General features: G+C 38.0%; 1 protein-coding gene across 3 annotated transcripts in view; it reads right to left on the bottom strand.

Moving 5' to 3' along the window:
• The window catches only part of SPTLC3 (serine palmitoyltransferase long chain base subunit 3), a 157,418-nt gene extending 143,346 nt beyond the window's left edge, over positions 1-14,072 (bottom strand). For 2 of the 3 annotated variants that reach the window (XM_012475012.2, XM_012475022.2), the window contains exon 1: positions 13,666-14,072. In XM_012475012.2, the coding sequence (XP_012330435.1) occupies positions 13,666-13,782 (117 nt within the window). In that variant the 5' untranslated portion in view covers positions 13,783-14,072. The remainder of the gene's footprint in view (positions 1-13,665) is intronic. The other variant, XM_012475016.2, reaches the window with a different exon arrangement.
• Positions 14,073-26,091: the final 12,019 nt, after the last annotated feature.

Here is a 26,091-nt window from a genome sequence, read left to right on the forward strand (position 1 = left end):
AGTGCAATGGCGCGATCTCGGCTCACCACAACCTCCGCATCCTGGGTTCAAGCAATTCTCCTGCCTCAGCCTCCCAAGTAGCTGGGACTACAGGCGTACGTCACCACGCCCAGCTAATTTTTTTATATTTTTAGTAGAGACGGGGTTTCGCCGTGTTGACTAGTATGGTCTCGATCTCTTGACCTCATGATCCACCCGCCTCAGCCTCCCAAAGTGCTGGGATTACAGGCGTGAGCCACGGCGCCCAGCCGGACATATTAATTTTCATTATGAAGTATCAGCTTCTCAGACTGATAAGAAAAGAGAGAAGGATAAAATATACACAACAAAAAATGATAAAGGGGATATCACCACTGATCCCACAGAAATACAAACTACCATCAGAGAATACTATAAACACCTCTATACAAATAAACTAGAAAATCTAGAAGAAATGGATAAATTCCTGGGCACATACAACCTCCCAAGCCTAAACCAGGAAGAAGTCGAAACCCTGAATAGACCAATATGAAGTTCTGAAACTGAGGAAGTAATTAATAGCCTACCAACCAAAAGAAGTCCAGGACCAGATGGATTCACAGCCGAATTCTACCAGAGGTAGAAAGAGGAGCTGGTATCATTCCTTCTGAAACTATTCTAAACAATAAAAAAAAGAGGGATGTCTCCCTAACTCATTTTATGAGGTCAGCATCATCCTGATACCAAAACCTAGCAGGGACACAACAAAAAAAGAAAATTTCAGACCAATATCCCTGATGAACATCGATGTGGAAATCCTCAATAAAATACGAGTAAACTGAATCCAGCAGCACATCAAAAACCTTATCCACCACGATCAAGTCTGCTTCATCCCTGGGATGCAAAGCTGGTTCAACATATGCAAATCAATAAATGTAATCCACCACATAAACAGAACCAATGACAAAAAGCACACGATTATCTCAATAGATGCAGAAAAGGTCTTTGATAAAATTCAACACCCCTTTATGCTAAAAACACTCAATAAACTAGGTATTGATGGAATGTATCTCAAAGTAATAAGAGCTATTTATGACAAACCCACAGCCAATATCATACTGAATGGGCAAAAACTGGAAGCATTCCCTTTGAAAACTAGCACAAGACAAAGATGTCCTCTCTCACTACTCCTATTCAACATAGTATTGGAAATTCTGGCCGGGGCAATCAGGCAAGAGAAAGAAATAAAGGGTACTCAAAGAGGAAGAGAGGAAGTCAAATTGTCTGTTTGCAGATGACATGAAGGTATATTTAGAAAACCCCATTGTCTGAGCCCCAAATCTTCTTAAGCTGATAAGCAACTTCAGCAGTCTCAGGATACAAAATCGATGTGCAGAAATCACAAGCATTTCTATACACCAATAATAGAGAGCCACATCATGAGTGAATCCCCATTCACAATTTCTACAAAGAGAATAAAGTACCTAGGAGTATAACATACAAGAGATGTGAAGGGCCTCTTCAAGGAGAACTACAAACCTCTGCTCAAGGAAATAAGAGAGGACACAAACAAATGAAAAAACATTCCATGCTCATGGATAGGAACACTCAATATCTTGGAAATGGGCATACTGCCCAAAGTAATGTATAGATTTGATGCTATCCCCATCAAGCTACCATTGAGTTTCTTCACAGAATTAGAAAAAACTTTAAAGTTCATATGGAACCAAAAAAGAGCCTGCATAGCCAAGACAGTCCTAAGCAAAAAGAACAAAGCTACAGGCATCATGCTACCTAACTTCAAACTATACTACAAGGCTACAGTAATCAAAACAGCATGGTACTGGTACCAAAACAGAGATATAGACCAATGGAACAGAAGAGGTCTCAGAAATAATGTCACACATCTACAACCATCTGATCTTTGACAAACCTGACAAAAACAAGCAATGGGGAAAGGATTTCCTATTTAATAAAGGGTGTTGGAAAAACTAGATAGCCATATGCAGAAAGCTGAAACTGGATCCCTTCCTTATACCTTATACAAAAATTAACTCAAGATGGATTAAATACTTAACCATAAGACCTAAAACCATAAATACCCTTAAAGAAAACCTAGGAAATACAATTTAGGACATCGGCATGGGCAAAGACTTCATAACTAAAACACCAAAAGGAATGGCAACAAAAGCCAAAATTGACAAATGATATCTAATTAAACTAAAGAGCTTCTGCATAGCAAAAGAAACTATCAGCAGAGCGAATGTACAACTAAAGAATGGGAGACAATGTTTGCAATCTATCCATCTGACAAGGGCTAATATCCAGAATCTACAAAGAACTTAAACAAATTTACAAGAGAAAAACAGCCCCATTAAAAAGTGGGTGAAGGATATGAACAGACACTTCTCAAAAGAAGACATTTATGTAGCCAACAAACATATGAAAAAAAGCTCATCATCACTGGTCATTAGAAAAATGCAAATCAAAACCACACTGAGATATCATCTCACGCCAGTTTGAATGGCAATCATTAAAAAGTCAGGAAACAACAGATGTTGGAGAGGATGTGGAGAAATAGGAACACTTTTACACTGTTAGTGGGAGTGTAAGTTAGTTCAACCATTGTGGAAGACGGTGTGGCAATTCCTCAAGGACCTAGAAATAGAAATTCCATTTGGCCCAGCAATCCCATTACTGGGTATATACCCAAAGGATGATAAATCATTCTGCTATAAAGACACCTGCACACATGTGTTTATTGTGACACTGTTTGTAATAGCAAAGACTTGGAACCAACCCAAATGCCCATGAATGATAGACTAGATAAAGAAAATGTGGCACATATATACCATGAAATACTTTGCAGCCATAAAAGAGGATGAGTTCATGTCCTTTTCGGGGACATGAATGAAGCTGGAAACCATCATTCTCGGCAAACTAACACAGGAAGAGAAAACCAAACACTGCATGTTCTCACTCATAAGTGGGAGTTAAACAATAAGAACACATGGACACAGGGAGGGGAACATCACTCACTGGGGCCTGTTGTGGGGTCAGGGGCTAGGGGAGGGATAGCATTAGGAGAAACACCTAATGTAGATGACGGGTTGATGGATGCAGCAAACCACCATGGGACGTGTATACTTGCATAACAAACCTGCACATTCTGGGCATGTACCCGAGAGCCCCAGAGCTTAAAGTATAATAATAATAACAGAAAAAGAAAGTATCTATCAGCTTCTAAAGGAATTCTTGAACTCCAAAAGACTCACAACCACAAGACAGACAAATAAGAGCTGGGTATAACTCATAGATAAGAGAATATCAAGACTTGTACATAGTGTTTTTCCTGGGCAACTTTTGAAGGTCCAATTAGACCAGATTTAGAGAACAATCATGGTGACCAGACTTTGTAAATACATCACCTAATGAAGGTTTGTTTGTCACTGCCTATGAAATCTGAGAGATGGGGTTTGGTCAATAAATATCACCAGGTCTCTAACACTTTGATGAACACTTTGGGACTTAGTATTTTAGATTCAGGTTATTGAAGGAAATCTAGTGAATGTAGTCAGCGATGAGAGTTCCTCAAACCTGTACAGTGGGTAATTGTTAATATATCAACTCAGGAAAGTTAAGATGGAAGACTCCTCTATCACTTTTTAAAAATATAAAGTAAATTAAATAGAGCTGAGCCAAATTCTCTGAGCCATTTTTTCTAAACAAGTGAGAAAATAGCACTCTATTTAGGACTTTTTAGTCTATTTCCCACACTGTTTGCCTGTAGTTTAGAGGTTACAGATTGGTGTTTATTAGCAGTGTTTTTTTAAAATCCACATGATTTGAATTTTTAAAAATTAGATGCCAATGCTTAGTAATCATGAGACCTCTTTTCCTCAATTTGGATTTCCAGCTTTTTTTAAAAATTGGAAAATCTATCAAGATGGAGTCTGTTCTCTCTTATGGAAACACCAGGCTTTATTCAGTTAAATCCATTCTTACTACTTCCTACAGTCCTACACAAGGCCCTGCTAGCTCCTCTAGGCATGTTCAGTCTCAGCCTCTGCTGTACTCAGATGATCTTCAATGTGTCAAAACTCTTCAGGACAGCAGGATTCAGATAGCACTGTGATAGATAAAGTAGATTGTGGAGAATAATTTTGAGTATTTTTCTGAGCTATGCTTGTAGTGTTTTTCTTCCCAAATATTTCATCTGAATTCCAAATTACCTGGAAAATGTTTCTGTTTTGAATATGGTGGCAGTAATCTTTCTGTTGTAAAGTTATAGATTGTTATACTTTAGCATTCCAGTAAAACTACATTAGTACATGCCAACTGAGAAAAACATTAAATACTTAGTGAAAACATTAAATGTGTTTCAAAATCAGCATAGTTAAGTTCTTGCAAGTAATTAAGTTAATGTCAATTTACCTCAACAGTGAGAGAAAAGTTTTCCAGGAAGCTTTAACAAATGGATAAAATTAATTTTTAATTGATAGATATTAAATATATTTAAAATATGTTAAACCAATAAAACACCTGAACACATACACTTTATTGAGTCAGCTCTTTCTTCATAGACAATGCAATAAATTACAGACCTCTTAAGGATTAATAATACACTTCAGATTTTGCAATATTCAAATGAGTGTGTTTTTGCATTGGTGATATTTGGGTTCATTGTGTTTGGCTTTTACAGCCAGATACTCATCCTTGGTTAAAGGCTTGAGCATACAGTCCTATGCCAAACAAAACAGAAGTTTATAGCTTATGAAAATGCATCTTTGCCCATGATTAATAGCAAATGTGTGGTCAAAGCAAACTCTTTAAATGTAAATGTAAAAAGTATTGAAAACAGTCTGAGAAGATTACAGAATGACTTTTCTAGGCATTTTAAGGAAATGTAATATCCATGTGTTCAGTTTCTATTGCTGCTTAATAAACCACCAGCAAACTTAAAACAGCAATTATTTATTTGCTCAAGAATCCATGATGGATTAAAGCCCAACAGGGACAGCCTGTCTGTGATCCGTGCAGTATTAATTGGAGGAAACATACCCTGGGGCTGGAGGATTCACTTCCAAGATACCTCACTTGCACAGTTTAGAAGTTGGTGCTGCATCTTAGCTAGAAACAGAACAAGGAAACTTGGTTTCTCTCCTTGAGCTTCTTCTTGGGCTGCTTGGGCTTCCTCAAAGCATGGTGGCTGGATTCCAAGAATGGGGCTCTGAGAAGACTGGGTTCAAGCTACCAAGTTTCTTGTAACTGACTCTCAAGAGTCTCAGATTGTCCTTTCCATCACATTTTTGGTCAAGTAAGTCATTAGGTCTAGCCCAGGTTCAAGTAGATTAGAATTAGATTCTATCTCTCAATGGAAAATGCCCCAAAGAATTTATAACTGTCTCATCTACTGCAGTGGTGATCAATCTTTTGGCTTTCCAGGGCCACATTGGAATAAGAATTGTCTTGAGCCACACATAAAATACATTAACACTGATGATAGCTGATGAGAAAAACAAATCACAAAAAAATCTAATAATGTTTTAAGAAAGTTTATGGATCTGTATTGGTCCACATTCAAAGCTGTCCTGGGCCACACGCAGCCTGCAGGTCACATGTTGGACACACTTAATCTATTGCATCATGTCTAAGATATCAGTATTGCCAGAAAATATTGTACTAAGTAAAGTTTCTATTCAGGGAGGCCATGTACTCTTTAAAAAGCTCCTGAAAGCCAGACTATCTCTCAAGCTCCCACTGGGGCTACACCTGTGTCCACATGACTCAGTCACATGAGGTCAATTTTCTTTAGCTTAGAGTTGTTCAAAGTGAGGCCTTGGGATACTGGTTCACTAATGTGGTGTGTCTGTGAGTGAGTAATACTGCATATTGAAAACTCAGATATGTGACAGTTTGGCATCATTTGTGATAAGCTAAAATTTTTATTAAGAATGAAAAGTCAAAAAAACAAAACAACTCACCATTCTTTTAACTCACACTGTCTCTGCCCTTTAAGGCTGAGTCCGCCGGCCCCTGCTCTGTGGAAGTGGTTATGAATTCCATGCCTAACATTATCTTGTGTTTAAGGGGAAGTGTGGACTAAAGGATAAGAACTTAAGCTCTAGGATTAGATAAACTTGCTTTCCAAACCTGGTTTTGATACTTATAAGCTGGTGACTTTGGTTGAGTTACTAAAACTTTCTGTTTCCTCATCTATAAAATGGGTCTGAAAATAATACCTCATAGGAATAGCATGAGATGATTAACATAAAGCACTGAGAATGCCTGGCACTTTGAAGAACTCAAGACATATTAAAGATTATTATAATTATTATATTCTTGATTACCTCCCAAAGATTTAACTATAGGCTAACGTGTTAGATATTGGAGCTTAATATCTATCAATATCTGTAGTCACAGTAAAAGCATAAACACCTTTCTTTTTAAAAATATATTATTGATAGCTTAGACAACTGGTATTTTGTTCCATTGGTTGTAACAACTGGTTCAGTTGTTCAATAAAGGTCTCTAGCCTATTTTCATGGAAAGCAGATAACATCATGGGGTCTCAGACAGTTGTTGAAGAAGTTGGGATAAGGTGGATAGTCTAGAGTTTATGTCCCAGTTTTGTTCCAGTTGTGTGACATTGGGGAGGTTTTCAGAGAATCAGTTTCCTTATCTATATGAATGTGGCTAATAATACCCACTTTGCAGTACTGCTAGAAGAATTAAATGAAGCAAATTACATAGAAGGACCTGACATGTAGCACCCACCAACAATTGACTTGTTAGCTTTACCATTATTATTAAACTGATCAAAATAACTAGATTATTCAAACTAAGTTTCAACTTGATTTTGCAGTTTATGTACACAAACTGAGAACAGGGACTTTTCTCTCTTTTCTCATGGAAACTGATTCTAGCATATTCCTTTTCTTCCATTTCTTAACTTCTCTTTCCTTCTTTCTCTTCCTTTCCTTACTCCTTACATTTTGTATTTCAAATTGTCCTTCCCTTATCATAGCTTTTGTTCATTCTTTTCTCTTTGGCGTTTGGGCTTTTTTGTGGTATTTATTTCTAAAAGTTATTTACATAATAAGAAAATTGCATTTTATGATACAAATTGTAAATATTTTCCTGGTCTATAATTTGCCTTTTGGTTATTTCATGGTGTTATTTTTGTTTTGTTTTTGCCATGCAGAAACAAATATTTGAGTTTTTTGTAGTCAAATTGTTGATCTCCTATTTTATGGCTCCTGGGTATTATATCATGGTTATAAAGACTTTTCCTATGTAAACATTATTTAAAAATTGATATTTTCTAGTACTTTAATAGATTAACAATTACCTATAATATTTATCTATCTGTTTATGCACTAATATAGAACCATTCTAATTCTTCTCCTGTATAACATGATTGCTACTTGGCTGAGTGCTTAGCCCTCATTCTCATTATTTATCATAGTCTATTCGATTATTCTTGCTTATTAATTTTCCACATAAACTTCAAAGTCATTTGTCTGGCTCAAAAATTACGTTGATTTATTTATTAGACTTACACAGGAACTTACGTGTTAACCAGAATTAACACATTTTTCATCCTGAGTCTTCCTCTACATGTGTTGTATGCCCTTCCACTTATTTTCAGTTTCCTTTCATGCCCCTCAGTAGCATTTTCATGCTGCCAATTGATTTTCACTTTACTTAAATCTATTTCCAGTTCCTTCATGTTTTTGGTGCTATTGTAAAGGAGTTTTTGCTTCAGTTACGCTCTCCAATTGACTTTTATGCATTACCTATTACCCTTTATGATATCTTTGCCACATAAAGTTTTACATTTTTTTATATAGTTAAAATTTGCTAAGCTGTTCATGGTTTCTGCTTTTTCATCGTGCTTGAATGCAAAGGGAGCAAATTATGGCAATAATATTTACCCTCGATATATCCCTTTTCTCCTTTGCCGAGCACAGTGGGTAGGCTCTGTTTATGTTGCTTAACAGCATAATCCTGTCTTCTTTGATGATTAGCCCATTAAGTCAGGGCTCTAAAAGTCACCATAAATAAAGCTTGCAGAGGTTGGGAGAAATCATATTTAATCATGCTAATTCTCTTCTCAAACCTCCATCACTTGCACATATAAATGGCTATAAAAACACTCTTGGTGCATCCAGACCTTCTTCCATTCTGGTGATTTCTTACTGCAAGCACCCGTAGCTCAGCTTGAGGGCTTTCTCTGCTAAAGGAGTGTGCTCAGCCCATGTGTGGAAAGGCTACAAGTGCTGAGCATCTCTTAATGATGGAATTGGTTGATATTTATCCTTTTTTTGTTTGTTTTATTTAGACAGCTTTGAGACAGGTGGTACACCGTCTCCCAGATGTCCCCAAGTCTCAGTCCCAGTTGCTAACAATGATAACTTGTTCATGAATGTATCAGCTTCCGTCCCTTCTGTGCCTCACTTCACTATTTTTCCTCTGTGCTTCCTGGTTCACCTTCCTAATAAATTTCTTGCACTCAAATCTTTATCTCTGGGTCTGTTTCTTGGAAAATGTAAACTAAGACAAAGTCATTTGATAATCTTTTCCCACCTGGTTCTCACCATTAAACATCCTCAACTTCCTACCATGAATTCATCTTTCATTGCCCAAAGACATAATGCTCTGATATTTTCTACCCTTCTAACAGCCTTTCCCTCTGCTGGAATGCCTTTCCACGCTTTTACGTCTGACTACTCTGCTTTTGAGACTTGAGTGAAAGGTCTCTCTGAAGCAAGTTGTCTTCCCAGACTAGGTCAGATACACATTTTTCTGTGTTCCCATGCAAGGTCCATATATTTCCATTGTGGTAGACTATTTCTAAAGATGGTCACAATAATCTCTCTAATTCCTTACAACCTTCTTCAATGTGACTATGCAGCTCCTCTCATTAAAAAGTAGCATGTGTTTCTCCTCCCTTTGCATCTTAGCTGCACTATGACTGGCTTTGACTACAGAATGTAGCAGAGATGTCCCTAGGACATAAAAGAGGTCTTATAGTTTCTATTTTTACTCTCTTAGAAGCCAGTCATCCTGTAAAAAAGCCTTGACTACTCTGCAGAATAATGAAACCACATGCAGAGGGTGTCCTGGTGATGCAGACACAAGGTTATTTGGACAACAGCTAGTACCAAGCTCTGGGACATGTGAATGGGGCTATGTTGGATGCTCAGACAAGTTGATCTGCAGCAAACACCATGTGGAGTAGGAAAGGTCAATCCCTAGCAGTCCCTGCCTGAATCATGAACAATCCAATAGTTGTTGTTTCAAGCCATTGGGTTTTGGGCTAGCTTTTACACAGGAATAGATAACTACAACATTTATTACAGTACTTAGCATTAAATACTATAATTGCTTGTCTTTTTTTCTCACTTAGACTGTGAGCTATTTATAAATGGAGGGAGAATATTTTCATCTTAATGACTGCAGCACCTGACACACAAGAATGCTTTACAAATGATGAACCTGTGAAAAAATGAGGATTCCTCGAGGAGTTCATGGAGAAGCCTTGTCACACTGGGGGTTGTTTTAACGAAATAGGAGCCAAGAAACAAAGACATTAGAAAATGAATACCAAAGACAAGAGTAAAATGAAGATTCAGAGCAGTTGAAAGAGATTTCCAAAACTTTTAGTTTATGAATTCTCCTAGTAATTAGAATATTGACCCTATTTCAATCAGGGGGTAGCCTAGGTGAGCCCTACAGACACTGATACTTAATACAGCTGTTAGGCAGCTGCCACTGTTCACGATTAAACTACCATCAGTCATGGCCCTCATTCTCTAGAAGAAGTTTATATCACAGCAGAAGAGGAGCTGTACCAGGATGTTGCAGGCTTCAAGAGGATACAGAAAGGTGGGGAGAACAGAAGTTCAGCTTAAATGGTTCTAAAACTGGAAATAATTTCCATAATGTGGATTAATCCTTTCTCTTCTTCCAGTATCTGCTGAGCACCACCTCAGGCACAGCACTGACTCTCATTGTCTGCAATGAAGCCTCACTGAATTGAGAGAAGTTTCTCAAAAGTCATATGACCTGTTGTGCCTCACAGCTTCCTGGTGTGCTTCATGACCTTTCTTATGCCCTTTGCTAGCAAGTGCTACATTCATCTCCGGGGTTCCTTTCCTGTCTTTTCCTCCTTTGGTCCCCAGGAATAAGCTCTTTCTTTTATCTACCATTATAATGTCTCAAGGTTCAGTTTGAGTCTTCCCTGCTCTGAGAAGCTGTCACTGACTACCCCAACCTGTGATTTCCTACAATGTACTGAGAAAGGAACTGGCTTTGGAACAACGTGGATTTGGGTTCAAATCCTGGCCATGCTGATTGTAATTCTGCAGAAGTTCCCTAGTGATTTATCTTTCCTGATCTGTGTAATGGGCAGGATACCACCACTTCATGGGGCTGTTGTGAAGGTACAGGAGATGTCCACGTAAAGTGCTTAGTCCTTCCTGATACATAGCAGAACATTGATGTTCATTATTATTTTTGTTCTTTTCCAACTTCTAGTACTAATATCTATACCACTCATTTGTCCTCAAGTTATGTCTTCTTTATGACAGCTCTTGTCCTTGTACTAGCATTTAACTTTGATGTCTTATTTTAATGTTGACATAAGCTTTCTCCTAACAGATAAACTATAAACTTCTTATTTATCTTTATATGTCTTAAGAATAATAGATGCTTAATAAATATTGGTGAAAAAAAAGCAACAACCTGTTAGGGCTCATTACCTATACCTGGTAATATGACAACATTCAGGTCAAGAACTCAATAAACCTTGAATTGGAGTAACTCTAATCCCCAAACATTTTTGTTTCCAGGAAAGGAATGATTAGGGAAAACTTTACAATTTTTTTTTCATCCTGCAGGTTTAGTTTACTAGAAGAAAATGCAGACCCCATCCTCTTAAGAAACTATTTCTGGGAAAACGCAATGGAGACACAAGGTCTACCTTCCTCGGTTTTGATTTTCCTGATAAAAGTTTATGGCCAGGTCGGAAATAATTGCTGGGAATTAAAAAGCAATAATGTGGATAATAGTTGCAAGTAATTATATAGAATTAAGTAGGGAATAGGAAATTCCTATTCATTAGAAAAATTTTTAATTCAATAAAAATTATAAGAAATATCAAGTTCATAGATGAAGACATTAAGCACCCATCTGTCTGTAGTGTAGATATGCTCATGAGGAGGGACAGCAAATCCTCTGGTCCAATAGTGTTCTGTTAGAAGTAAGAGGGAGGAGGCCATGTTAGGAATAAACAAGTAAAGGGACTTAATCAGTGATGAAAACCAACTTTTTTCATCCTCTGGGCATATGAAGTTTAAAGAAAAAAAAAGGGAAAAATAATCAATCTCCATAAATGCTCCAGAAAGGAAATCTAGAAGGTTTCTAGAATGGAAAGCCTCTGGTCCTTGCCAGCCTTGAGACTAGGGCAGCAAGCCGGCCTGCTGGAGCAGGGATGGCGGACTATGTTGGACCAGAGGGAAGGAGGACTCCTGAGCACTGCCTAACAGTAATTTTCATATTGTTTGTTATGCCAGGGAACCCTTTGTCAACAGAGACTTGTAGGGTCCCCTGATATATAAAAGAGATAACCATGTCGCTGTGTGGTTGCAAATAAGAGGGAAGAAAAAGGGTGTGAGGATATTTAGAGGGGCTGGTAGGATCTTAGATGCTGCACCAGAGGACCTTAAGCCAGGCAGAAAGTGTCTGGGAGACCAGCAGCCTAGGATTCTGTAAGCCTTTGCAGACTGCTTCTATCAACAGGCAAGGCTTTTAGTCCAGACCTAGTTTGTTAAAGGGCCCCAAGGATCAAAACTAGTGGCCAAGGAACATGAGAGCAAAGACAACTTTACTACTATCATGGAGGGGAAAATAAGCTCTTGTTTGCCCTATTACACTATGATTTCAGCCAAGTTTTTTGTTTTTTTGAATAATATTTTTTAAGCCATAATTGAGGCTCTTAATGAAGGCCAATTGTAGCTTAGTGACACCTAAATATGTCTGAGCCAACAGGCTCTGGCTGGCCCTTCAGAAGGGCAACAGCAGCCCCGATATTTTCGACTGCTCTTAGGGAAGCCACAGTGTCCAAGGATAGTTAGTCTTGCAGCTGCACTTCATAATGAACCTTTAGAATCCAGGGTTTTATCGTTACTCAGGAGTGGTTGTAACTGTCTAAGCTTCTAATCTCATACCTACAATGTGATTATTAAACCAAGATAAAATAAATAAAAGGAAGAAAATTATGAAGGCATCTCTTCCCAAATATCCCTCAGGGTTAGAATAATCAAAAGGATGAATAGGTGAATAGCCTGTGAGTTACAGGCATTCCAGAGGCAAGGACCATTTTGAATAGTGGCCTGAATTGACAATTAGTGATGCATAAGGGGTGGATATTACTGCAATTTCCTTCACACAACTGACAAGAGTTAAGCATCTTCTTTTCACATTGCTCCAGGTTTCAGATCCTCAGCTGGGACAGGCCAATTCTGAGTTCTGAGGTTTCTGATAGACATTTCCCAGGGTTGGACAATGCCTTTTGTTAAGAGGGGAATGCTTTGGGGACCACAGCCTATTTACACACAACTCAGGCCCCAGAGCTTCTTTAGCCTCTTCCAATTGCACACATGAACGTAATTCACTGAGTGGAGGACTGGCCCCAGCCAGACCCACCTGCTCTGTGATCTTAGAACAATCTGCCTTTCCTGTGGGTGGATACCAGCTCTCTGGATGATCAAATGATAGAAGATTGCATGGGGCGCCCAGTGCCACTTCTCTTTCTCAACAGGAGGCTACCTGTTTGACTACTTGGGCTTGCTCCTGAGGCAGATGAGCTCACTGCTCAGAGTGACATGTGGTGTCCTGTGGGCAGTGGGGAATTGCCTTACAGAAGGACCTAACAGACCCAGGCTCTCTCTTACAATAAGCTGATGACTTTCCTTGAGTTCCTCCTGCCTAGTATACTCTGCAAACATCCTGCTGCAACAGGAGCAAAAAAAAAAAAAAAAAAAAAAAGTGTCAAGTTGGAAAATATTTACAAGTCTGTTTCAAAGATGCTGTTCTGTTTTCTGAGTGCAGTGTGTCACAATGAGCCATGCTTTCTGAAATGTTTTGGAAAAGACTGTCTGTGACGTCACATTTCAAAGAACTACTGTGGCCTCAAATCAAGTAGTGAGCTATAACAATGCTCCATTAAACACCAATAATAACTCGCCTTTCAAACAGAGATGCACTTCTCATGGACCTGGGAAGAATGCCATCTCCACCACATAATGTCAGCAAAATGTGCTTTCACTTCCTCTTTTTCTTCTGAAGCATGATGGTTGTGGCAGGTCTTTTGGACTTAACTATATGCAGAGTTGGAGGCATCATAATTCTTCCCTCCCCACAAAATTCTTGAGACAAAAGTCTAGTATGTACATTTTTATTTTAGGGAGACTAAAGCTGTGTCTCTGTGTAATCTCTTTTGCATACAGAAGAAATTTTCTCCTTAATCCACACCTAAACTTTTTGGTAGCCAAGCACTTTCTATTAGCAGAGTCAACAGTCAAAACACCTAAAAACACTTCATAAGTGGAACTTTAAATTAGGAGAGCCCCAGATATCTTCACAAAGACATACTGAAACATTCAGGTAATTCAGAGTAGAGTGGGGGAGAGTGATTCTTACCTGGGCTTCTTTCACTATCCCATTCTTTGTGCAGTTTCTGCGTTGTGAGCCATTGCTCTGTTTCTTGTGATTGTGAAGTTTCCCATTGCAAACAGTACCACCTCCAGGGTTAGCCATGGGTGTGAGGCGACAGAGCTCGGGACGGGTTTTCCTTCAGAGGTCTCCGCAAGCTTTAGTTTTCAGTCTGTGAGGGGATGGGATAAAGCTCTTTGGGGCTGAGTCCTTAAAGGAATCTTACCAATCAGGCTTTTCCAGAAGAAGAGCAACAGGCTATCTTTTTGCCAGATCGTTGAAACTAAAACAAATGGTTACCTTTATACTTCTCAACTCTAGTCAAAATGTGAACTCCATGGCAACAAACCTGCTTCCAAAGCTATAAAGGAGATTGTCCATGCTGGCTCCTTCTGGGGACTGAGGGAACCTGGGGACTGAACAACTCAGTGGCAAAGTGTGAGGAGGCGGGCTGGGAGGCGGAGAGTCTTTTAAAGACACAGCACACAGCACACTCACAGAGTCTTCTAAGTACACTGAGTTCCGAGCTAACCTCTTTTTCCCAACCCCTCCCTCCTGCATGTAGTTGTTGTTTTTGGTTGTAAACCAAGCTCAAAAGTTAATATTTCTTTTTGCTATAAAATAACATTCAGAGGTGGTTGCCAGGGGCTGGCGGGATGAGGGAAAGGGAAGTTATTGTTTAATGGGTACAGAGATTTATTTGGAGCAGATGAAAAAGTTATAATGATGAATCACTGCACAGCAATGTGAATGTACTTGATGCCACTAAACTGTACACTTAAAAATGATTAAAATTATGTTTCATGTGATGTATACATTTCCATAATTTAAAAATGAGTTAAGTTATTTAAAAATGAGTTAAAAAGATTTAAAAAAAAAAAAAAACCCAACATCAAAACCCACCTATATTAAAATCAGTACTGTAATAAGGGGGTACCAACCCGTCAAGAATTCCAGTAAGATAGAAACTGGGGGGACAATATTTGGTGACTGCATTATCTTTGTCTCGTGACCTTGGGGGAGGCATTTACCCACTTTATGCATCAGTTTTTCCAACCATAAAATATCTGCTGAGGTAGAACAAAAATCATGATGTAGCTTGGGTTTCTTACCAATGCAGGTGTGAGGGAGGTGGTGACTGCAGGGTCCCAGTCCTGAAACTCAGTAACTCTTACTCTCTCAATGCATGAATCTTCAGAGCTCTGTTTCTTCCTATCATCATCAAATGGCATAGTAACATGATTTGTTGGAGAGTCATTACATCCTATTGAGTCTTCTGAAGCCTACCCTTGTGGTTTTCCTGAGTCAAGACTTCTTTAGCATCAGACTCTAAGAAACCGATTTATTGGTGCAGCAGAGAAAAACAAACAAACACATACACAAAAATGAAAAGACAGAAATGGCCCCGGTCGCCAGAGCCTCATGTCCTGTACCTCAGCTCCCTTGTACCGGGTTCAGTTCAACTTCAGGATGATGTGGCTCTTGGAGGTGGACATGCTAACGCTTCTCCTGACCATGACTCGCATGCAAGGGTACCCACCTTTCCCATTTCAAGGAATGCTGGAGGAATAAGATAAGGCCTGAGGCCAAAGGAAGAGGTGGAGTTAATACCAAGTGTGTCCAGCCCAGTTGTGTCTCAAGTTCAAAAATTTTATCACGTTTCTCCCAACCTTTATCATCAAAGTAGAAATAGATTTTCACTGGTCTCTCTCTTTCATGGCTGTTTCACTGGGATTTGGGGGCTAAACTCTTGCAGGTTTATTTTCTTCTAAAATTTAGGAAATGGAGAGATGAAAAGGTAGAGGGGAGCACTATTGTTGGCCCGACTGCCTCACATTACTTAGAAAGGCAAGTTGAAGAGAGGGTGTCATTTTCACTGAGCTCTATCGCCCTGTGCAAAGCATTTTTTTTTAAACAAAGATTTTGAAATATAACTAACTTTTTAACATTAGTTGTTTCTTTACTTTCTTCTTTTCTTCTTCTCCATCTCTTTCCTCTTTTCATATTTTTCCATTTCCCTTTCCTCCTCCATGCTCTTCTTCTTTTTTAAACTTTCTTTTTACAGGGACAAAAGGCATATATAAAAAAAATCTCAAAACACAGCTGAATTCTGCTTCCCCTTTTCCTTCCCCTAATTCTAATTGCTAAGGTTAGATAATCACATATAGATTTCTGAGAAATATCTACTGCATGCTCTCACTCTTGAAACTTTTCTACTTTACTTAATATTGGAATATGTGCACTGTTGTGTGCACACGATTATATTAACACACCAACCATTTGGCATCAGGTACTGCTGGTATGTAGAATCAGCGGTGACTCATTGCTTCATACCATCTCCAGTTAAAATAAGTGAGGAGTTCTGTTTAGGTTTAAGGTTTGGGTCAATACTAAAACACAGACTAAATATTGAGCAAGATTTGGCATCTCTGAACAACTAAATGCATTTTGGATCGACTAATAACCTCAACAAATGTTTGAATAAATACTATGTATTTGCCAAGTCCTGGATATCACAAGGAATAAAACATAGTCTCTACCTTCATAGAACTAAGACTTAACAGCACCCACGTGTCCTTCTACTTAGGATATCTTATTATTAAAGGTAAAAACAAATCTTCCCATTCGTACATTAAAGGCGAAGATAAAATTAGCAATGGCCTTGTAGTGTTCTCCAAGGTAACGGTTTTGCTCAGATGCCAGATTCTCAGCTCCTCTCTTGATGAAGTAGCTGAAAAGGGAGATAACAGAATGGGGATAGGCAAGAAAGGGAAGGTCAGAGGCTTGGCAATGTGTTGTGAAAAAGCTCTTGGAACAACTTGGGGATAGAAGTTAGCAAAAAATGGAAGATATGAGCAGAATGAACTCTCAGAATTGTACAGTGTGCAGAAATCTGTTCATTCTCAGTGACTCAATCTTCACTCATGTAATGGAGAGTGATGTTCATGCAAAACTAAATTTTCAACAGGTTAAGTGACTTATCCAAAGCCACAGAATAATATGTGGTAGAAGTGGGGTCACGAACTCTAAGAATGTCTGGGTTTAAGTGAATGCCCTTTCCCTTACACCGTGATGCCTCTCCTTCAGCTGTTGACTTGGGAACCATCAACCACCAAGAAAAGAAATAACGGAATCTAATGGAATCTGTTATTATTTGGGAGATTTCATTGGATTGACCAAATAATGAATAAAAATGCTTTTATTTGCCTTTTTGATCTATTAAAAATTTGCAATATATTAAACAGGTACAAATAACTAATGAGATGTCACTATCTACTAATAAGTCTACATGGAAGCACTTAAATTTCCCAGAGTTCAGTATGGAAAAAATCTCATTGTAGAGACAATTCATTTCCAAAGATTTTCTCATGAATAGTTTGTAAATATGATGACCTAGGAAGCCAGCTATGTGTGACCTAATATTAAATTTGAACTGAACAATAAGTCATGAAAATTAACTGAGAAAACCCAGAAAGTGATCATGTCAATTGATCTGATATCAGGTGGAAATAATAACTCTTAATCAAGATCAAGTTAATTTTCACACTTTTGGGTTTTGCTCACTGTTGAAATTGGAAAAGCCATGCATAGTACATATTTAACATCACATATCTTTGCCCTGAAACAGATTATACTGACACAGTCAGGCCCTCATTCATACCCTTTTGGCTTAGCCTGGAGGTCCCTGATACACAATGTCAGCTGTTTTCTGTATCTCTGTGCCCAAGCAGGTTCTCTGACCATGGGGTGTCTGCTTGTTCAATGTGGGCCAGGTGTGCTGAGAAATTCATATCCTTGGGAGCAACCCTCATCCTACAAGGGACAGAAGTTGGTGGCTAAATACCCCATGTTATTTTCTTCTTTACGGGACAATTCTGAGGTATGCTCACAGCCTCTGTAGAGTTCTCAATGGGACTGTGGCTCTGTTGCCCTCAGTAGTAACCCTCTTATAAAAACGCCGATTTTTAAGTTTTTCTCCCTTCCTTGTTTGACTTATCCATGCTTCCTGAAAACACCCCCCAATAAACTACTTGGATCTAAATCCTTGTCTCAGAGTCTGTGTGTGGGAACCTATATTCGGGCAACCAAGTCCCAATTAGTCCATAAGATCTCATTGATCAGAGATCAAATTAGATCTTTTGAATGATCAATATTAGACTGTTTTGAAAATTGAGAGAGATATTATATAAAAAAACTTGATACATTCATTTGGGTAAAACCCCATAAATTCTGGAGAGAGACAGAAAATCTGTACTCTTGTGTCTCCCAGAGGAAAGATTTGTGGGACTTACGTAACAAGAGGGTATCTACAATTTAGTTGAGGAAGAAAAGTCATTAACTTTGAGTTATAATATCATAAAAGCATGACATATTTTGAATGAGAAGCTCTAGGGAGTCTTTTAGAATATGCTTTATCTGTAGAAAAATTAAAACTAGCTTATTCTTTACTTAATGCTTTGATAAAAAGAACCCTTTTGTGTTTTTAGCTAGGAAGGGATGGTAAATGGAAATTAAATGCTTAGCATTTTTATTCATTTTCTATTGCTACTGTAAGAAATTGTCACAAACTTAGTGGCTGAAACAATACAAATGTATCATCTTAGAGTTCTGCAGGTCAGGAGTCTGACGTGGGTCTCACTAGGCTAATATCAAGGTGTCAGCAGCATTGCAGTCCTCTCTGAAGGCTGTAGGGGAGAATATCTTTCCTTGACTCTTCCAGTTGCTACAGGTACCCACATTCCTTTATTAATGCCCCCTTCCTCCATCTTCAAAGCCAGCAATACTAAATCTCTGTGACTTTTCTTCCATCATGCACCTCTGTATGTATATGGGGCTATGACCAGGAAATGTTCTCTGCTTTTAAGAAATCATATGATAGATTGTGACCATCTTGATAATCCAGGATAAACTCAGAATAACTTGAATTACATCTATAAAGTTCCTTTCAAAAGTAATTAGTGTTGTACAGCATGATGGGTTTTGATACATCTATACATCGTGGAATGGCCAAATCACTCTAATTAACATATGCATTACTTCTCCATAGTTATTTTTTTTTTTTTGTGGTGTGAACACTTAAAATTCACCCTTTTAGCAATTTTCAAGTATAGAATATATTGTTATGAATTATAGTCACCATGTTGTATAATAGATGTCTTGAACCTGTTCCTCCTCTCTAACAGAAATTTTTTATTATTTGACCAATATCTTGCAAAGTCTCTTTTGCTATGTAAGGTAACATGTTCACAGGTTGCAGGGAATAAGGTGTGGACATCTTTGGAGGATCATTCCTCTGCCTACTACAGTCCCTATTACTACTAATTAAAAATTTGCAAATAGTCACAGAGGATCTCATTATTTAGTTTACCACTCTTATTGTTTTCTTCTAAGAAATGTAGAAAATGTATATTTTTAAAGACTTGCATAGGTTAATTTTCAAGTTGAGCATCTGAAATCTTTTTTTAGCAGTTTCTAAAATTGCAGTCTAATTTACATAGACAAAGATACACAGACTAATTGCACAGCTCAATGAATTTTCATAAAGTGAGCACACATGGGAACTGTACCCAGCTGAAGAAATAGGACGTTTCTAGCATCCAGAAGCCCTCCTCAGGCCCTGCCCTACTCTTCTCAATCACACAAAGAAACCACTATTTTAAGTTCTATCAACATAGATTAGTTCTGCCTCATTATTTTACATAAAAGAGTCATTCAGTCCATATTCTTTTGTGTCTGGCTTTTGTCATTCAATTATTATGTTTGAGAGAGTTTCCCACTTTGTAGCATGTAGCAGTAACTTGTTCTTTCTCACTGTTACATAGTATTCCATTTTATGAGCATACTGTAATTTATGTATTCTATTGTGGTCATTCGGGTTGTTTCTAGTTTTTAGCTATTAAAACAATTGCTACTGTGCATTTTTTAGTATAGCTTTTTGTAGCCATATATGTACATTTCTGTTGAGTACATACCTAGAAGTGGAGTCATTGAAACATACCATGTGTATCTGTTATTTGGAAGATACTGATTGACATGGTTCGGCTCTGTGACCCCACCCAAATCTTGCCTCAAATTGTAATCCCTATGTGTCTAGGGGGGGACTTGGTGGGAGGAGATTGGATCATGGGGGCAATTTCCCCTACGCTGTTCTCCTGATAATGAGGGAGTTGTCATAAAATCTGATGGTTTTAAAAGTGGCAGTATCCCTTGCTTTCTCTCTCTTTCCTGCCACCATGTAGGATGTATCTTACTTCTTCCCTTCACCTTCCTCCATAATTGTAAGTTCCCTGAAGCCTCTCCAGCCATGTGGAACTGTAATTCAATTAACTATCTTTTGTTTATAAATTACCCAGTCTCAGGAAGTATCTTTGTAGCAGTGTGAGAACAGACTAATATATGGATACACGGTTTTCCAAGTGTTTGCACAAGTTTGCACACCAACCATTAATGAGCATCCCAGTTGATCCACATCCTCACTGACACTTGCTGTAATCACTTGTTAAAATTGCAATCACTGTGGTTAAAGTGTAGTCATGTTTTTGTTGTTGTTGTTGTTGTTTGTTTGTTGCTGTTGTTTGTTTGGTTTTGAAACTGAGTCTTGCTCTGTTGCCCAGGCTGGAGCTTGGTGACCTGATCTTGGCTCACTGCAAACTCTGCCTCCCAGGTTCAAGCTTGTGCCTCAGCCTCCTGAGTAGCTGGGATTACAGGCACCTGCCACCACGCCCGGCTAATTTTTGTATTTTTGGCAGAGATGGGGTTTCACCCTGTTAGCCAGGCTGGTCTCAAACTCCTGACCTCAAGTGATCCACCTGCCTCGGCCTCCCAAAGTGCTGGGATTACAGACATGAGCCACCGCACCCAGCCTGTTGTTGTTGCTTTTAAGGTAGAATTTACATATGATGAAATGTACAAATCCTAAGGTACAATTCAGTGAATTTTGTCAAATCTAAACTCGTTTGAAATTTAGGGTTCCAAGTTGTATAATTGTGAATTTTCTTATCAAGAGGGCTTGGGGGAATTAAATCCTTTGTGCTAAAGAGGGAAAACTGTACTTACCTTGTGCTGGTGTGGGTGGGTAATCAGGGTCTGTGGACTGCTGGTTTGTGGTGTTAGTATATTTCCTAACTCAGAGGACATTTGCCTACTGACCTGACAGGCATTAGTCCAGAAAAGGAAAAAGGCGGAGCAGTGACTTTTGAGTGTCAAAAATGTTCCATAGTGACCTAGCTTCAGAGAGTCTGCTGTTCTGCCGCAAGATCTTTCTGCAGGTGCCAGGCCACCAGTATGTGATAAGAATGAACCCAAGAGCACTGAGATTTCAAAGTTGCCTCTTTCTTTCTTCCTGTTGCTCTTGTCACATTTCTGTAAAAGTCATATACAATAAGGTATTTATGACATGGTTAAAACACATTCTCCTCCATGCCCCTGTTCATACCGGTCCTGATGCTTCATGCTTAGCTTCACTATAGAAAATGTACTGTGTAGTAGTAATTTGTCTGCAAGTAAGGAAGATACAAAAAGCAGCTGGCTTATAAAAAGATGGTGACCTGATGTTCTCCCTCAAATGAAACACCCTCAAATTTCATTTGAGTAATATGTCAGTCACTCATGGAGGCTGGGTGTCATGGATAATCGGCTCTGCTAAGATTAGGCACATTCATCTGAATCTTGTTTATTTCCATTGTAAAGGAGGATCACAACCTCTAAGGGCTAACATAAGGATTATAGGCGAGAACTTCAGAAAGAATATGGTACAAAATGATACTTTAGTGATTTATAATATAAGCTATTTATTTGTATAAACTGCTACTCTCTTCCCCTCCTTGACTTATAGTCCAAGACAGTTTCTGAAGGTTTTTCCACATTTCATTTAGACTTCACAATAATCTTCACAATAACAGGTAATAAAATTTCCATTTCACCTATTAGAATCTGAGGCTCAGAGAATGGTTTAGTTGTAGCTCCAAGACAGATAAAAAATATTTAGTAGTAGAGCTGGGGTTTTCAGTAAACATTGATCTTACTTCAAAGCCCTTGTGCCTCTCAGGTGTTACTCTGGATCATTTTAAGGTCAAAATTGCTGAGGACTGTACAGTCTTACAGTAATAGTAAAAGTATTGCAAGACCTTATGCTCCTCTTTTTAAGCTTTTTAAGAAAACGCAAATGGTTAACATTGGAGGGTTTTTCTTAGGGACAGGATCTTGCTCTGTTGCTCAGGTTGACACATGGTGGTGTGATCTTGGCTCACTGCAGCCTCGACTGCCCAGGCTTAAGTGATCAGGTCAGATCCTCTGACCTCAGCCTCCTGAGTAGCTGGGCCCACAGGCAAATGCCACCACAACTGGCTAATTTTTTGTATTTTTTGTAGACATGAAGCTTTCATCATGGTGCCCAGGCTAGTCTCAAACTCCTGGACTTAAGCAATCCATCTGCCTTGGCCCTCACAAAGTACTGGGATTACAGGCTTGAGCCACTGCATCTAGCCAACTTTTGAGATTTTAGTTTAAAGCAAACAGCAAAGCAAAACAAAGCAAAACAAAAAACACACAAAAATATAACAAAAATCAAAACAACAACCAAAATTCAAAGCAACATTTGTCTTCCTACACCGTAGAGGCTATATGATGTTGGACGTGGATGTCAGTTGCTTGAAGGAATGTATGGTATTTAAGAGGCTTAACAATCAACAATATCGTGCTGGAGGCAAGGCAGGCATATGTAAAATAAAAATAAAAAAAACACAAGATTAAAGGATTCAGCCAGCATTTTTTTAAAAACTAATGGATAAAACATCGTGATTAATTAGCAATTGGTGATCAAATGTATTGTTTCTCACCTTGGTGGAAAGAGAAAAGCATAGATGATAATGTTTTATATCTGCTTGATATTCAGGTTAAAAGATGGTCAGTTCATCTTGTTTTCCTTTTTTTTCTCCCGTCTAAATGGTGAGGAAGCTATGATTCAAAGATGAATGATACCAGCACTGGGGCACTTCTCATTATGTGCAAGAATTCTTGTTTTTTCAGACTGGCTTGACTACATTGATTAGTTTTTCCTGCTCTGAACTTTTGATACATGACACTTTGCACAGCTGCTATAAAATCTTTTTTCTTAAATTCCAGACCCAGTCAATGTGTTAAATGAGTAGAGTAAGGGCAGGATTAATATAAAATATGCAGACCTGGCACAAAATGAAAACATAGACCCCATTTAAAACAATAAACAGAACGTTCTTAGTGCCCCAGAAGTTCCCAGATGCCCTCTGCACTCCCAGCTTTCCTAAGGATAACCACTTTCCTGACTTCTAATGGCATAGGTAAGCTTGGTCTCCATTTGACTTTATATTCCTGAAATCATGCATGATATCTGGCTTTTTTTGCTTAATATCATGATTGTGAGATTTTTCCAAATTTTTTGTGTGATTGTAATTTGTTTATTCTCATTGCTTGATAAAACATTCATTTCATAAAAATCTTAAAATTGTTACTACTGGTATCATAGTAAGTTTCCCTTTCCTCAAAACACACACACACACACATGCACACACATACACACACACACACACACACACACACCCTGTGCTGAATTCAGTCTACTCAGAATAGTGGCGGGAAAGGGAGGGTTGCATATTAACTGGGTTTTGACTTTCGAATAGGCTATCAGTTTTCCGGTAGCCATCATGTGTTAAATTTCCAGAAGAGATCGGTGACACACTTAATCATATCATCTTCTTTTCCAAATGGAAAATTGTTTTCTCCCAATGAGTGAAATAATGCACATAACTTTAGCTGGTAACATACCAAATCTGTATTCAACCTGTTTTTCCAGTTCTGGGAACCTGACAACTTTCATTTCATTTCCAAGCGGTTGGTTTCTAGTTTTTGCTAATTAATATGATGATTATCATGAAGAAATCACATGTACGTGCCATATAGAAAAACTCACAGAAATGAGCCACAAGCAAGATGTGCATTGATTAGCTTGTTTTGAATGTGAATATATGTCATCAAGCATTTTCTTGTAATATTTATGAGGTTTCTCAGACTGTATTATTTGTATTTTTTAATAAAAGAGGATTGTTGATATATAATTCACATAACCATACAATCCACTCATTTAAATTATAGAATTTGATGGTTTTAGTATATTCAGAGTTGTGCGACCATCGCCACCATGAATTTTTTAAATTTTTTATCACTTCCCCCAAAAATATTATACTATTTAGTATACTAGTCACTCCTCATTTGCTCTCTACCTTTCTTCCCACCTCCGCTTACCTACGCAACCACCAATCTACTTTGTTTCTATAGTTTCACCTGTCCCGGATAGTTCATCCTAATGGAATCATGCAATATGTGGTATTTTTGCAAATGGCATATTTCACTCAGCATCATGTGTTTAAGGTTTATCCACGTTGTAGCATGTATTTGTACATCACTTCTTTTTATGGCCAAATAATACTGCATTGTATAGATATACCACATTTTGTTCATCCATTTATCAACTGATGAACATCTGGATTGTTTCCACCTTTGGCTAGGAGGAATGACAGGTTTTCGTGTAAAAATATGTTTGTATTGTCTTCTGTATATAACTAGAGATAGTTATATACAGAAGTATATAACTTCTATAACTAGAGAGAGAATTTTTGGTCATATGGTAACTTTATATTTAACATTTTTAGGAACTGCCAGACTTTTCTCCAAAGTGACTGCACTGTTTCATATTCCCACCTGCAAAGTATGAGAATTCCATTTTCTCCACATCTTCATTGAAATTTATTATCTGTCTTTTTTGATTGAAACCATCCTAATGCTGTGAGGTTGTATTTCATTATGATTTTGGTTTGCATTTCCCTGGTGACTAATGCTGCTGAGAATCTTTTCATGTGCTTATTAGCCATTTGCATATCTTATTTGGAGTCATGTTTATTTAGATCTTTTGCCCATTTGTAACTTTGGTAATTTGTCTTTTTAGTATTAACTGTAGGAGTTCTAGGTACTAGAACATATTCCAGATTTGATATACAGGTCCCTTAAGAAATAAATGATTTGCAAATATTTATTTCACATTCTGTAGGGTGTGGTTTTACTTTCTTGGTGGTGTCCTTTGAAGCAAAAAAGTTTTTATTTATGATGAAGACCTTCTGTTTTTCTTTTGTCATTTGTGCTTTTAGTGTCATTGAGCTTTATTCTTAAATGTGACTTCAAAGCATTTTTGATTAGTTAATGCTTAAATTTTATTGTATTTTTTTTCTGGAACATGTATGTTTACTATCATCTTAGAAAGGATTTCTGATGCCAAACCAGACGGTGCTTTTATATATGTTTTTGGAGGTTGAAATTCATATTTGTTGCCTAAGGCTGGTTTAAAAATTTATTTTTCTGAAGTAATTTTTTTTTTAAGAAAGGAAGTAATGGTACCCAAAGGATGAATGACGTGCAATCAACTATAGGATCATAATGTCTGCTGGGTGATTGGCATCTGATTATCTTGGCAGTCAAAAAAAGGGCTGGAGATAATTTGTCTAATAATGTGTACTTACTGATTCTGGGTCCCAAGCTGGACGAAACATTGTGGGAGACTGATGAGCAATACAGGACGAGCCCTGTTCTGTTTAGGATCTCATACACTAGTTGGAGGAGACATATGAGGAAGCAGTTCATAAACACACAGGAAGTAATTCATGAACATACAGGAAGCAATTCATGAACAATCTTTTTAATTCCCAGAGTATCCAGTTTAATGCTCTTCAAGTAAGCCTTCAGTAAATATTTAGATAATTAACTGAAATATCATATAGAATTAGGGAATTATACAGTATGGATTGTAAGTGTGGTGTGACCTTGAGAAAGTCGCTTCACTTTCTGAGCCTCCATTTATTCAACTGTAAATGGAGAAAGTAAAAATGCTTAGCTCAAAGGGCTGGGCTCTAAGAAAGGGCAAATGAGAGAGACACTGCCTACAAATGTGCATGTGACTGTCAACACTCACACCTGCAATAGACAGAAGAACAGAGGCAGCAGGCAAGAGTGGTTTAGAACATGGGTTTTGAAATCAAACAGAACTGGATGAAATGTGGTAGCTATGTGCTCTTAGAAAAATCCTTATCTGTAAAACCTACTTTACAGGACTACTGTGTGGATAGTTTAAATGAGGTAATAGGTACAAAACATAAAAGTATGTAATTCTCCCAGGATGACAGTGTGTGTTGGGAAATAACACAAACATAGGATAGAGAACACTAGACTGGGGAAGGTCTAAATTAGAGAACTTAAATCAAACCTGATAGGAAGCCACTGAAGGACTTTAATCGGTATCTTTTTTTTTTTTTTTTTTTTTTTAATGCTTGTCTCAGACAGGAGAGAAGGCAGTCTGCTATATTGAAGAAAGTCATATGATGGTGACCTTGA

Source organism: Aotus nancymaae, unplaced genomic scaffold, assembly GCF_030222135.1.
Source record: "Aotus nancymaae isolate 86718 unplaced genomic scaffold, 86718_ANA_hifiasm-v0.15.2.pri h1tg000001l, whole genome shotgun sequence".
NCBI lineage: Eukaryota > Metazoa > Chordata > Mammalia > Primates > Aotidae > Aotus > Aotus nancymaae.